Source organism: Pezoporus occidentalis, unplaced genomic scaffold (assembly GCF_034315485.1).
Source record: "Pezoporus occidentalis ecotype Australia unplaced genomic scaffold, CSIRO_AGI_Poc_V1 ctg117, whole genome shotgun sequence".
NCBI lineage: Eukaryota > Metazoa > Chordata > Aves > Psittaciformes > Psittacidae > Pezoporus > Pezoporus occidentalis.
Window position 1 is genome coordinate 228043 of NW_026912961.1, and position 15658 is coordinate 243700.

Here is a 15658-nt window from a genome sequence, read left to right on the forward strand (position 1 = left end):
CTGATAACTGCTTCTTAGGAGTATAATTTAGACTAGTAATTCTGCAAGTCATTGCCATTGAGCACAATGATACAAGGAAAAGCAGATGGTCTTTGGGAATATAGCATGGCTTTGAAGAGTATGTTTTGAAGTCACCATATTGTTCTGAAATATCTTTCTCTTAATTTGTCTGCAGTATAAGAAGTTACTAACAGCTGTTTGAAATCATCTAGGTGGTGGTGCTGGCTCTTATGACTGTGGAGCTGTTTGGCATGATGGGTCTAATTGGAATAAAGCTGAGTGCAGTTCCTGTGGTTATCCTGATTGCTTCTGTTGGCATTGGTGTGGAATTCACTGTTCACGTTGCATTGGTATGTAAGATCAGGAAGCATTTGCAAAATATTTAAAAAAAAAATGCTGGCAATGTTAGGATCACAAATCCTTACTTAGTCTCCTAAATCTGCAGGAAAATGGTCACAAGGTGTTTTGTGTGCCATTCACTTTGTCTTGACAGAGGTAGTTGCTGAGTCAGTATCAGTCAGTATCAGTGATACCTGATGCAAATATGTAGACAAAGCAAAGGTCTTAATGCACCTTACTGCAGACTCTCCTGGTCCTTGTATGCAGCCTCCCTGTGCAGTGCTATGTGACTGTTTCTTCCCTCTTTCATGTAGATTCTGTATCTTGTGGAAGAGAAGATTTTCAAAGTCACATATAGTGTCATTTGATCTCACTGGACCACTAAAATTTGAATGTATTTGGATTCATTTTCCCCTTGAAAAATCTGCACTTTCTTCTTAGAACTATCAACTATTAATAGGGCACAAACATGCAGTCTGTAGGAAAATAGTTTCCCAATGTGATGAGGAGGAGCAGAGAGGAGAAAAAAGTATGTTTTATATGCAGACTTTCAACATTTTCAAGGTTAAGAGTCCAAATAGAGTGTGCACTTACTCACCCAGCTTACTCAACCTAATGTGCAAAAATGTGTAAAGATTACAGTGCATGCAGGGGGGCAGATTTGGGTGTTCAAGATACGCAAACTCATCTTGCTTTATTTGGTGACATGAATAAAGGGCTAATTTTGTGTGCTCACATTTGACAATGCCAGGGCTGATCTTTCCAACATTTTGCACACTTAGCATAAGTAATTTTCCTATAAAGCTATTCTAACTGGTGTTTCAGAATAGTTTTAAGAATATCATTGTCTTCATGGACTTGAATTTTACTGTGTTTAAAAGTAGTAAAGAATGAGTGGTCTGTATAATTTCAGGGATGAGGTGCTTGTAGTCTGCTATAGTCTGTAGTATGTTAGTACCATAACAATCCAACAAGAAGTGAAGGGAGGGGGCTGGAAAGCGGTGGTGACATTGGATGGGAATGCAGCAGGCCTTTTAGACTCAAAAGGAGGACTTGTAGACTGCTAAGAGGATCTGGTGGCAAAGGGAGGAGAACTAACAGGGATCTTAGCACACTGGAGATGGCCAGATCCTGGGAACTTGTAGATGATGTACAAAGTTGGGGCATATAAAGTGACAGGATGTAAAGAATAATTTCAATAAAAACTGTAGGGGAAGTAGAGTAAGGTTAAAGAGGAGCAACTGGATCACTGCAGTGGTGACATCTTTTTTTTCCCCTCCTGCTATGGGTAGTTAGGCTTTTGGAGGTAAACTTGTTTGCTAGGACCTGAAATAGTTTGGGAAGTGTCAGAAACTAGTAATGTACAAAAGGAAGAAATAAATGACAGTTTCTTAGAACTAAAGATTTAAAACAGGAAAACTGGAATAAAAAAAAGGACAAAACAGTTGTTTCTGAATGGAAAGAAACTAAGCTAATTTACAGGACTTTATGTGTATATATATATATTTAAAAAGTCATCTATGGCTGAAGATAAAATGCCAAGCAAACTGAAAATTCCATTTTCTGAAAATTGCCATTTTTTCACATTGACTCTGGAGTCAAAAATTTTCAAACACAGCCTTTAAATAAAAGAATGTCTGGTAGACCTGAGATGATAGCAGCAGTACTGACCTTCACTGCACTTCCTGCATATAAGCAAACTAGTGTTGCATAAACAAAAAATGCAATGCTGGAACTGTTGATAAAAAGCTTCCTTGAACTTGTTTAAGAGTCATTTATGATCCACTTGTGGCTCAGTTCTCCATCATTGCTTGTGAACTGTAACCTCATCTTTTTAATTCTGGAAATAAATTCTGACTCCATAGTAGACTCTTGTATTATGCATTCTCTAATTACATACATATACATATGTTTATATAAATAGTATGTTTGTGCATCAGATCCCATAGTTCACATTCATGTGAGTCGTCTTATTGACAGCTGCCTTTACCCTGAATGGAATTTTTTATCTATTTATGTATATGGGAATGTACAATATCCTGGTGATTTTTCACAGACCACTTTTAGTCCAATACATGGTTTGGCTACCTACAGAAGTGAGGATTGGAAATCTCACTCCACCTGTACCCATTTTTCGGTTTGCTTGTCTCACCAGGTAAATTTTAATGTGTTGGCTGATTTCCCCCCATATTTGTCAGGGAAGTGAAAATAAGCTGCTAGGGAAAAGAGACTTAAATTCTTAGACCAAGAGGAAGATAGCTGCTGGAGCCTGTGTCTTAACAGGCAGTAGAGAATTGCCAAAGAGAAACCCCTTAAAAATCACAGGAAAAAGGTAAACCAGGTTCTTGTCTTCTTAAACCACTAAGTCATACACAGAGAAGACAAATTCCTATGGAACAACAGCCTTTGACTGTTCTAGATAACAGCTTGTTCCCTGAGGAGTTGAAGAGAGGACTTTTCACTTAGTCATATTGTTGCTCAGGTGCTACCATGTTCAGCACTGTTCGTAAGGCATTTTTATATGTGTAGTTCTGCTAGCTTTGAAGTAGTAGGAGTTGCAAAAACATTTATTTTCAGTGAAATAGAAGTGTTAAAGTCATGGAAGCCCTGGCCCCATGGGTGTGAAAGAAGTAGCCCTGTAATTACGACACCTGAAGTGCTTTCACCATGAAATGAATTCTTGCAGGTGGAAATAAGAAAAACCTGGTGACAAAAGCCTGCTGATGCAGGCAGGCATTGTTTCCAAAATTATTACTATGGTCTGACTCTGTAAACAGTATTTACTCTGGTTGTGTGATTTCAGCAGCAGCAGCTATATGGTATGACTGCGGAACCAGGCCTTCTCTTGAAGGTTAGCTGGCTATAGTTTAATAAACTCTGGTTTGAAGTAATTAACTGCTGAAAAAGTGTGCATGCTATGAGAAGAGCTATAGGAAGCTTGTGTGCATCTGTCTAATGAAGTGGATTTAATTGTTTTTCAGGCATTTTTAACTGCCATAGGAGACAGGAACCGCAGGGCTGTCCTTGCATTGGAACACATGTTCGCACCAGTGCTGGATGGGGCTGTGTCCACTCTGCTTGGAGTGTTAATGCTCGCAGGATCAGAGTTTGATTTTATTGTCAGGTAAAGCATTTGTGTGTGTCTTGACTTTCTTTTGAAATAAAAATAAGTATGCTTTTAATTTTTGGTCACTTCAGCGTATCTGTCATTTTATTACTATGCATGGTGTGTCAAGCATGCTTACATCATAGTCCTGCTTTCCCTCTGTTTTTATTAACTCCTTGTTACATGCTAGACGCGGTAGTGTTTCCATTGCTGGTATTAAAACCTGTTCCAGGAAAATCTGACACCCAGCGTGAAAGAGCACAGAAATGGCCCTCTTTAGCAACGTTTGCTAATTCTGGGTTTGAGTTAGTTCAGAGTGTCTAGTATTGTCCAGTATTAACCGGCTTTGACCTTTAGCCTTTAGGTCTTCCAGATTTCTTGTATGCACAACAGTTTGTGTGCAAAGGACATATGAACATACAAACATACTGCAACTGTGCTGCAAGTGACTCACTGTGGGCCTTCTTCTATCATTGTGTGAGGTTTACAGTGATGTAGAACGGGGGGGGGGGGGGGGGAAAGCCCTGTTTGGGAGCTGGGGAACCATAAGCATGAGCACAGAGCTTCATATTAAAATTTCGTGAAGCAAGGCCTGAAGGCCCTTCTGTTTAGAACTACAGGCAGACTGTTTCTTATGAATTTAATTAAGAATGTGAACTCGTCGAGTATGAGTGGAAAGCAAGTTTTTCATTCAGGGGAATTTGAGAATTGCAATGAAACAGATCCTATTCTGTTCCAAACAACCTGCGGAGCTCTGCAAATGGCTAATCTTAAAAGTAACACAGGTTCTTTGTGGCAAACTACTACATGAAAAAAAAATCCAGTCTCTAAAATGGAACTGAGGTAGAACTGGCAAAGTAAAAATGCTCTGAAAGGTGACTTAACTGCTTAGGTAGACATAAACTGGATAGATGACTAGATTTCACTGACATCCATTTGACAACAAGGACAACAAAATGTCAGAGGCAGGAACTGAGAGGATGGCTGCTAAATCTCATCAAGGTTTTTTGTTTATGTATAAAAGAGATTTGAAGAAAGCAAGCAGTTTGCAGTTAGACCTCATGAAACCTATGTGTTACTACTGTACAGATATTGCATGTCCTGAAATAGAATTTGTGTTTTTCCCCAAGTCAGTATTTTTAACTTTATTGGTACTGAAGAAACAAGGAGAATTATTCTTTTAGGACCTGATCTTGTGATGTTTGGAACACTTTGACATTTAGGTTACTTACAGGTTTAACCTAAATTTACAAGGGTACATTGTTGTGTTAATTTCCTACTTAACCTACCAGATTTTGGCAAGCACATTTTCTATCATAGCAAATGGAAGATTGTAGCAGCCCTTCACACCAAATTTGGATTTGGTGTTCTCTCAGTTTATAAAATGAGCCTTTCAATTTTTCAACTTAATGTCATTTTACTTTTTTTGGCCATCATTTTCTCATTTTCTAACACAATTTGACTTTAGTTCGCCTTGTTTAAAAAATAAACTATGGGAGCCTGATCATTGTTATAGTGGGCGAAGAAGATCCCAAACTTCCGGAAAGTGATAGATTAGTCCAACAACGTGGAAGATTAAGTAAATTAACAGACATTGTATACACCAAGTGGTCAGAGCTATAATCCTCCTGTTTATCCTAGAGCTAGATGGATGAGATGCAAATGTTTTTAATGCCTGTTGTTGATATCTGTCCCAGTATAAAGTTCTCTTGGTTTATGTTAGTAGAGTAGATTGGCTTGTTGATTTTTGCTAATGCAGATCAGAATGTTTACAATAGCAGGATATTTGTAGTTTTACAGGAGTCTGATACATTTGATCAGATGTAGAAATGGTGAGGCAGTGAAGTTTGTTGCCAGCTAGACAGTGTAATCAGCAGACCCATTAGTAGCAAACTTGCCCTCTGTCCCTCTCCTTTGCCTTCTCCTCCCGGAATTGACCAAGACTGAGTCCTCAAAATCATTAGTTACAACACAGCCTTAAGTTTAGTCTGAGCCCCAGCTGTGCCGAATACCAACTAGCAAGGCTTTCCTTTTACTGACAGGTTTACCTTGGTATTCATGAAGGATCCGAGACCTTAGCCCTCAGTGGTGGGAAAGGACAACCACTTGTGCACTTTCCTCTTCTTCCATAGTACTTCACCCTTTATGTTTGAATTGGCTGACGCAAAACAAGAGTATTCAGAGATGCTAAATTGTTCAACAAAAGATTAGCCTGCAATGCAGCTCTGCCATTGTGGAGTGCTCCTACTCAGTACAATGCTGAAGCTTACTATAGAATGGGCAGCATTTTCTTCGCAGAAAGTGGGTTCCTGTGTTGTAAAAAGGTTGCAATTTGATAAAACTGAAACTCACAGAATTCTAGGCGGAAAGTTGTGATTAATGAACAGCAAGGGAAACCCTTACCTGATACACTGGAGATTTAATTAGAGATTCTGCTGTAAGATGCAGAAGCATTTCACAGTGGATTAGCTGCTGGGAGAAGAGGGCTTCTTTTCCTTCTAGGCTAAATTGTTTGAATTCTACACCCTTCACTTCATTTGTTTGCTTCTGCTGGGTTTTCACTAATGGGGGCCCCTTTGCATTGTATTTGTGCTTTCAATCCATTCAGCTATTCCCTGCACATTCCATATTTTTGTGTTTGTGTAACACATTCATAAATAACATTACATGCTTCCAGATTCTGGGAAATTAACAAATGTAATTTTTTTCTTTCCTTTACCAACTAACACTTTGAGTTGTGGAATGTAGCTTCTCTAATTCAAAAGGTAAAAAAAATCTATCTCTCTATATAGAAAGTGATATAATTATTTCGTGCAATGTTAGTAACAATTAGATTTAATTTAGTATATGTATTGTTTTAACATATGTAGGAATAATTTTTAATCCCTTATTTCTAACAATATCTGTGGCTATTCTCTCCCCCCAAAACCCTTAAACCCTACTTCAGGTATTTCTTTGCTGTTTTGGCAATCTTAACCATTCTGGGAGTTCTTAATGGATTGGTGCTGCTTCCTGTTCTTCTTTCGTTCTTTGGACCATACCCTGAGGTCAGTAAAATTAATGGCAAACAGAAGAAATAATGTTATGTGTGCACCCCTGCCCTCCCTGATCAAACTCCCCCCCCCCCCCCCCCCCCCCCCCCCCCCCCCTAGAAACGCTTTATTTTTAAATTATCTTGGATTTTTTTTTTTTGTTAATTTGCTTTTTTGGTTTTAGTTTGCAAGTTTCTTGCTCTAGTAGTTGTGGAGCTTTTGTAATCTTTATCAAAAGTGCTGTTTGTTATGTAGTTGATACTCCTCTATGTTTTTAAATAAGTATTGCTTTAGAGGCTGCAATCAGCAAACTTGATACAAGTGTAGGATTATTTATGCTTTTAAAAGCATAATGTGATATGCAGACTAGTTTGTAAAATAGGGATTTTTTCCCAGCATTTTGCAAAAGACAGTTCTTTTTGTACCCACACCACCTTTCCTACTTCACTGCCTCTGCTGCTTTCCTCAAAATGTTTAACTGAGCAGACCACCAGGAAGGCATGTGTGGACCAACATAGAGCAGTGGTGGTCTGCAGACCACACCTTGACAGCCATGACTGGTCTGCCAGAAGGTCCCTCCTGTCCTGTCGCCCCTCCTTGTGGTATGCTTTTGGCTCAAGCAACATTCTTCATGGGTGGAAGCCTTCACTTAGATGTTGATGACTTTACAGTATAAAGCCCAAGTCCAGCCAAAAATCATTCATAGATATCAAATTTGTATTTGGTTGTTGACTGTTCATTACTTGCTCTACACAATTCTATGTCTACTTTACAATTACTGCCTTACATAGGGCAGTCTTTATCACATTGTGTCTATATGTGTATGTGTGTGTACAAGAGTAAAACATATGTATGTACAGCACTAGTAATATTTTAGAAGTATTTATTGGTTTAGTATTAGTAAAACATGCTGTACATACACATTTGAGGTGATTTTATGAAATCACTGTTAATGCATGCTGAAGTGAGAGGGAAGTCCGCTTACTACTTTTGTAAATGCAAGTGGATGCACGTGCACACATTACATGAACTTCCTGAGACAATGGTACTCAGAAGAATGGGTTATCGGGATAAACGTCCATCAGAAAACTGGTGCTAAGGTTCTCAGGGCATGAGAGGGTGAATTTGGAGAACATCATTTTTGTCAAGTACTAGTGATTAAAAGGCTAATGCTAACTGAATGTTATTGAATGCACTGTCATTATCAGGTTTCTCCAACCAATGGACAAACCAGGTTGCCTACACCGTCTCCTGAGCTGGCCCCCAGCATCGTGAGGTTTGCACTGCCACCCACGCACACACACAATGGGTCAGATTCCTCTGATTCAGAGTACAGCTCTCAAACCACAGTGTCCGGCATCAGTGAAGAGCTTCATCAGTATGAGGCCACACAAGGCCCTGGCGCACCAGTCCACCAAGTAATAGTGGAAGCCACTGAGAATCCTGTCTTTGCAAGATCCAGTGTAAGCATATTGACTGGCAGGAGGGCAAGGAGAGTGTTTTGGGGTTATTTACACTACTTATTTTTGTGGGAAGCTCTTTCATATTTCTGCTGATTATGCTTTGTGGCTTTGTGCCAAAAGTTGTAAGCAGGGAGTGAAGGGTCCCCTTCTTTAGGATCAAGTTGGGAGTAAAGTGATGGTATGAAAGCAGAGGTCTTTGGCATGTGTAATTGCTGTTGCATCATATTGGCACCAGCCACAAGAGAGAGCTCTCAGTCTGTTTGATTACTATTTTCAGAGAGAGAACAGGAGGGATTAAAAGATCCAGACCTCTTGCACACAACTCCTTGTGGATCCCCATCTCATATACCTCTCCTCTGCCAGCACGTTTTGGAGAAAAATATTGATAGAGCCAGAAGAAAACAGTTTCAGGGTTGTACCAAACCACGAGCCTGTTGCATCTTGCTGCTGGGTTGCCATAATTGCATTTTCAAAGGAAAGTGAAAAAGCTCTGTCTCCTACCCCTGCTGATGCTGCATGCTGAGCTGCAATGCGGATCTGTTTTTGTTCAGCAGAGGCCTAGAAATAGGTACAAGCACAGCCACATTTGAAGTTGGTCACGGTTTATTGACTGATGTGGCCGCTGCGCTTCACGCTTTTTATGGAAATCAGAAAACAGATTCCTACAGTCTATACAAACTACCCTACTAACATCCTGTGTGTGTACCCTCCATGGAATAGAGCCTTTTCCAAATGCCTGCAATTCTTCTTGTTGAATGAGTTAAGATCAAGTGCTTGTCACTGATCCCTTTGAAAAGATGGACTAGTATGTAGGAAGCTTACACTAATGTTTTCAGCTGTCATCCTGTGTTTTTCTGAAGGTATGCTTTCCAGGTTTTAATAACTTCAGACAAACACTATCTGGAAAATCAACAGTTATCAAACTCTAGAACATTTCCTTTGTAGAATTTGATCCAGGTCAGCTTTATTGTAATTGTTAGAGCCAGGACAGCATTATTACAATTGTTCCCAGCGTAAAACACAAGCGAGTGTGGTATTTGTTTGCCTTGCTGTGCCAAAGGCATAACAGTGCATTGCTCTTTCAGGTGGTTCAGCCAGAGGCACAGCATCAGTCGAGCCCCAGATCACAGTTGAATCCAGAGCCTGGCACACAGCAGACATGGCGTCAGGGCAGACAAGCTAAACGGGAAGCGAGGGAAGGGCAGCGACCACCTCCTTACCGCCCTCGCAGGGATGCGTTTGAAATCTCTACTGAAGGGCATTCAGGACCCAGCAACAGGGATCGCTTGGGCCACAAGACTCGTTCTCATAACATAAGAAGCCCAGCGTTCAGCACCCTGGGCGCCACAGGACCAGCATACTGCCAGCCTATCACTACTGTGACTGCCTCAGCTTCAGTGACTGTTGCTGTCCACCCTGCGGTGCACAGCCGCAGCTCTCGGGGAGGGAGCTTTCCGTCCTACGAGGGATACCATGAAGCTGACCATGGGCCATTTGAGGACCCCCATGTGCCTTTTAATGTGCGGTGTGAAAGAAGAAATTCTAAAGTAGAAGTTATAGAACTGCAAGATGTCGAATGTGAGGAAAGGACACCCAGCAACAGCTCACAGTAAGGTAGGTACATCTCCTGTAGCTACAAGCTCTGCCTGTGTTGGGCAATGGTGTGATCAAAAGAAAGACAAAAGATAAAATTCTCTGAGCTACCTGTTCCTCAGGTAGGCTTACTTACTGGTTGCAGATCATCTTAAATATGCTATTAAACTGTGAATATAGTACATTTTGCACTAGAAATCAGGTTGGGTAATATGGTACTTGCCAACACTGAGCAATTGTAGTGGGTTCAGACATTAACTGCTTCCAAGAGCCTTGCAAAGTGGGTAAGTACATCATGCGGTCCCAGCTTACTGGGTGAGGAGAATGAAGCAGAGATCATGAGCAACATTCCTAAAGCTGTGCAACTGCATTTACTGTTGATAGGTCCTGTCTTCTCATCCTGAATCAAGCACGTTCTGAAACATTACACAGAATGATGTTGCCTAGGAGAGTGTAACGTTGCCAGCTGCTTCGAGGGTTGTCCTCTTGAATAAAACTCTGTGAAAGAATTTGAAGTCTGAGCACTGAGTCCCTATGGGAGATGGGCTAAGTGAGAGGTGGGAAGGCCCCACCATGCCTCGTGCACTGCTGTGTGCGGGGCGACATTCGGAGACCCTGGGGGAGTCCTTGGGCTCCTTTGGGTCAGTTGCAGTGCCTGTGGCAGATTTGCATAGGGCAGAGCCAACCTAGCATGGTGTTTAAGATGTTCCTGTGAAACAACAGATACCCCCATGAACTTGTGAGACGTGATACATAAATCATAGCCTGTCTTTAGGCCGGCAACAGCAGATTACAGTGCTGTTTAGAACAGACAGGATACTTCAGCAGATGTTTTGGGAAGAATAAAGCTGTTCATGTTCTTGAAAATCTTCTACTAATTTTATAGGGAATACTTTGAAGGGGAGAAGCTAATTGAGCTTTTACACTGACAGGTTTCTGGGGCTTGTGCCTAAAACCATCTCACCAATTTAACCCCATTTTTCTCTTCTGGGATAAAGTGTTACAATAGTTACTTGGCTCTGGACCCCTGTTTTCTCTGTTTTTCAGAGCTTTTCAGTGACAGACACTAGTTTGACCAGACGAAACCATTTTATTTGGGTTATTGAACTATTTTGCATGTATGCATGCACAGACGCACAGACGGGGAGTTTTGATGGAAAATTTTTGATGACTTAATCAAAACATCACCCTCTGATTTATGAAACGTCTCTCCAAACATCCCAAAGTGCAAATAGACATGAATGCCTTTAGCCTTGCAGTCTAGAAATGTGGCAAGTAACAGTATCCACAGAATAAGAAAATACTTGGGCTAAGCTTTTTCAAGCTGAACTGCATGGTGGTGTGAGATTCTTAAGTGTGCACCGTACTCAATATAGCATATTCCTTCTTGAAGCATTCATTGGTTTTGACTGAGTTTGTTGCAGGTATCTGGAGCTGGGAACTCAGAAATTAAAGCATCTGCATTTTTTTTAATTGGCCCAAGTATTTCGTTACTGGGAAATTCATGACTAATATGAAAGCAGAGCCCATGTTTCCTAACCGCTAACTGTAACCACAAGAATCATGAAATGAATTTCGGATTAGCTTGATTTGTTTGTTTTTCTTGAACTTTAATGAATATTTGCTTTTCTTTTCTCTTTATTTGTAAAAGATAATAACTGAAGCAAAGAAGAGGCCAAAGATAGAAAACTCTATTTCCAGAACTGCTTGAATTGAAGAACTGCTTGAAGTTGTAGAAAAGGACATGCTGCATCAGGACAACAGTTCACTGTTACTGTAACCTATTGTATTATTTTGTTAAATATTTCTTTAAGTATTTAAAAGATGTACACATATGTAATATACAAAAGAACAATGTAAAGTAGTATAGTCTGGAGTCATTTGCCTCTGGGCAATAGAATGGGGACAATATTGTGTGCGCTTTGTACTTTTTGTACATTGATCTCTGTGCCACAACTAAGCTTAATCTAGTTCTAAATTCCAGCATAAGTTGCTGCTGCTTAAATATTTTATACTTTACGTGTATAACTCTATGCAAATATTGCTTATGTGATAGGGTTTTTTTAAGGTACATGTCTCTTTAAAGTATTTTAAGTTTGCGTATCACAACCCTGTGGTAGGATGAGGTGTTACTGCTAACTTTCAAACACGCTATGCATGATAATTTTTAAAATAAGCAGATATGAAGAAAAGCAAGTTAATCTGGGAGGCTTAAATAGATTTAGCTATGTGCAGGTTCTGTTTTGCTGTGTGTATCCATGTGTGCATCTGGAAGTTTGCATGCTTTTGTGTGTATGTTCCTGGTGTACTGTAGTTTCCCTTTACTGTATGGCAACACTTAGTGGGCTTATCAACCCACTGATGCTGATATAAGTCTGGCTTTCCCTGTTAGCAGGCACTAGTGAAAACCATGTTGGTGTTTATGAACATGCAGCATAGACTGCCATCATGAAAGGCCCAACTGAAATAGAAAAGAAGACAGGGAGTCAAGGTTGAGGTTGTGGTTCAGTTTCCCACAGACTTAATGACTTGGTTCACATGGCTTTGGTCAAGTCACTTAACTGCCCTGTGCCTCAGTTTCTCATTCTGTAAAATGGGTGTAATTACACTTACCTACCTCCCAGGAATGTTGTGAGGCTTAGTTACTGTTCCTGTAGTGCTTTGATTTTGATTCTTTTCCTTTAATTTTTCTTTGCAAAAGGTGCCAGGTAAGTGCAAACACTATAACCATCCTTGTTCCACTTCCAAAGGTGCTGGATATTGAGAAATGCTGGTTATAGAATTTCAGTGAGCATATGCTTTATTTTGATATCAATACTATTAACTATGCGTGGCATTAGAAGTTGGATAATTGAGTTGTTTGGTGGTGAGAAACAGCTCAGCTGTGTCCTTCCAGCATTGGAAGCAGTACCATTGGTCACCTTACTTTCATGGCAGGAAGGAAGTTAATAGTAAGTGATAAAAAGTAAATGGAAGGATAAAAAAAAATAATCTATTTTCACTTTATAAATATAAATGGCTTTCTGGATGAGCCCAGGACTGTAATGACACGAAAGGCCTGGGATGTTCTTTTCTCTATAGTTTGTGTTTTCCCATGCTGCAGTGGCACTTTTAATTAAAACAGCTAAACTGGGATCTCTTTGCGAAACTAATTTAGCTTTTTGCATTATTATTTTTTTTTAAACTAAAAGGGGATAGCTGCAGGTGAAGGGTCTGTAAAAAACACCACACTCTGTGTTCCAGCTGGAAACCTTACGAATGGAGAACCTTAATTTAAAAACTAATAGAAGTTTTCATTATCTCTGACTTCCTCTTTCTTCATCTTTGTTCTGCCCTTCTCCAAGCTGTTTTTAGAGCAGGCAGATGTTCAGTTACGTATTCAGAGCCAAACAAACACAACCAATATTCTGTTCCTAACCACAGTAATGGTGGGGTTTTTGAGTACAATGCCTGAACAGCAGTGGCCAATTCTTTGGTAGGAAAGTGTTTTTCTCCAGTGGCTTCAGGGAGTCTATCTTTGCCCACAGACCTTGCCAGCATAACGAATGGGGATAAGTAGAATGCACAAATTTCCATGCCTTTTTTTGCTCACTTGAAAACACTTTGATATGAGGCACTTGTTTACAGATCTCCAATGTGAACACTCGAAGAGCAGGTGGTGAGAGCCTGGTGTCATTCCCGTGATACATAAGCTACTGTCTCAATGCACACTAAGGGTTAATGTCGCAACTGCCTACTGGTCCAGTTCACTGTCTAACCTGGAAACTCTGAATGACAAAAAGACGAGGGGCCCCCATTTAGCACTAGCAGCATAGTGACCTCAGATCGTACACACTCTGCCACAAAACTGTATGATGCTAATTGGAAGCTGCCTTTAACCGCCAAGCGCCTGCACGGCTCCCACTGACACCTCCACCACACCGGGGCTGCCTCACTTCCTCCTCTTCCTCAGGAGCGAAGGGGGCCAGGGTGAGCCGCGGTGTCTCCTGCCTGCCCCTGCCCAAGTTCTCCTGTGTGCTGGTGTGTGGGTGAGCTGTCTGCTGCTTCTCCATAGTCACATTGGGAAGGGGAGAACTCAGTGGCTGGCAGTGTTTGTTTTATTTTGTAACTTTTTTTAATCATGGGTGATATTTATATTTTTGTATCATAAGAATGTTTTCTTACAGTATTTGTCATGCCAGTTTATAACAAACAAGATGCAGGGATTTTATTTCTATTGGAAAACACTATTACAGTTATGTTGTTACTGTTTAATGGATTTTTATTTGTATAGAGTGCTTACTAATGTTAAATAGGAAAGAGTATATAACATTTACATTAAAGACTCGTTGTAGCTTTTTGTGTAAGGAGTTAAAAGGAAAAAATATCCGAACTGGGTCTCATTGCCTGCCTGTTTTGGTAGGAGTGGGTTTGTGTCATTTCAGTTACAAAGATAAAATTATGCCATATAATTTATTTATATGAAAATTTATTTTTGTAGTGTACATAGTAGTCATCAAGTCTTTTGACAGAAGTATATTTTTAAAGAGTTTATATGTAATGATGATACCATTATGTTTTGGAACACTGCTGAGATACAATTATGGTGCACAATTTTCCTTGTAACCCCCCTGGCAGAAAAGAAAGTGTTTAACAGTGTTAAGAGAGAAAGAGAGTGTGAATAATCATACAATTCTGAACTGTGTTTTAGTTACCGTTTGCGATCTAGCGTGGTTCTCATTTTAAACTTTGAATGGAAATTGTACAAACTCTCTAAATATTAATGTTCAAACACTGATAGAAATTCTAACATGAATAAAAAAAAATATAAGTTACTGGTTGATATGGTTGTTTATAGAATGCTTATGTATTGCTGGTCAGCTGTGCAGGGATGGGCATGCAGTCATTCTGACAAGGAGCATGAATTTGGGGTGTTCTAGTATTGGAGATTTTGGGAGATCCAGATTTGCCAATTTTGGACCAGGATCCAATGTCTAAACTGTGACATGCTGGGGCTTTTCTGTTGATTCCGTTACCCATGTTATGTCTTGGAGAATAGGATTACCTTTCATTTTTACTCTCACTGAACCATTTTGTGTATGCTTTGAATCCATGGGTAAAGCAGTTGATGTACAAGTTATTTCTCCTTTGAAGCAGGAGGAAATTCTTTGCCTTTTTCCAGCTCTGTGGTTGCTCCCTAAATTGGATTAATCGTCTGTTTGTCCCACTTTGTGGAACAGAAAATAAACAAACGTGGAGTTCTGAAAACCACAACGCTCCATAAGGAGACTCTTGACAGTCCTTCTGGGAAGTGTGCTTGTGACCTGTGCAGCCAGCATGCAGGTTCCCATGCACTGCACGAGAAGAAGAAGAGGCTATGGTGGGTGAAGGTTGTAAGTAGCAACATCTGCCTGCAGTCACCTGCATCATAAACCCCAGTGGGATTTGTCCTGTGCAAACATACTGTGCTGAGTATTCAGCTAAGTGCCACAGAGCCAGCAATCCTTTCCTTTACCCATCAACTGCTGGGTGAGGTTTTTTTTCAGAGGTAAATTTCTCACAAAAAAAAACCCAGAGATGTCTTGGGGTAATTTATGATTCCGCCTCTGCTTTTCATGGTCAGAGGAAATACAAATGCAACTTTTATTTTATGGTTTTGGGAAGTTTCACCAGAAAAAATACAGTGAAAGGACTTGAACTGCAAAACTCCTGCACATGTTTTTGTGTTACTCAGAATACTCTCCTTCGATCCTCAGTACCAGACAGACTTGAGTCAGGTTGCAGGTTTGGCCTTAGCAGGTTACAGCCTGTGGGAACACTGGCCACCGAAGTCTGGCATTAGCTCAACTCATTGGCTTAAAAGGCCTTTTGTGTCCCTGGGAGCAGCTCCATTCACAGGACTGGAAATGATATGAATAAGTCAGTACATTCTGCCAGTCAGAACACAGGATTTTTCTTTATAAATTCCATTTTGCATCAATGATAGCTATTTACCTTACACTGCTTGTCACGTTTTGATTTCCCCTAAATGGCTCTTCTTGTTGTCAGTCTTATTAGCCCCAGGTAAGACCTTACTTCAGTTTTTGTCAGAGATTGGCCATATTTATTCAGGCCTTAAGTAAACATGTGGCCAAATTTTTGTTGGC

At 40.3% G+C, this 15658-nt stretch overlaps 1 protein-coding gene across 5 annotated transcripts in view; it reads left to right on the plus strand.

The window, feature by feature from the left end:
- Window positions 1-12709, plus strand: part of PTCH1 (patched 1) — a 67891-nt gene extending 55182 nt beyond the window's left edge. For 3 of the 5 annotated variants that reach the window (XM_062640064.1, XM_062640072.1, XM_062640078.1), the window contains 6 exons: window positions 213-350; window positions 3321-3463; window positions 6393-6492; window positions 7686-7940; window positions 9026-9554; window positions 11185-12709. In XM_062640064.1, the coding sequence (XP_062496048.1) occupies window positions 213-350; window positions 3321-3463; window positions 6393-6492; window positions 7686-7940; window positions 9026-9553 (1164 nt within the window). In that variant the 3' untranslated portion in view covers window position 9554; window positions 11185-12709. Of the gene's footprint in view, window positions 1-212; window positions 351-3320; window positions 3464-6180; window positions 6211-6392; window positions 6493-7685; window positions 7941-9025; window positions 9555-10957; window positions 11082-11184 lie in introns of those variants that run through there. The other 2 variants (XR_009968789.1, XR_009968799.1) reach the window with 2 other exon arrangements.
- The last annotated feature ends 2949 nt before the right edge of the window (window positions 12710-15658 follow it).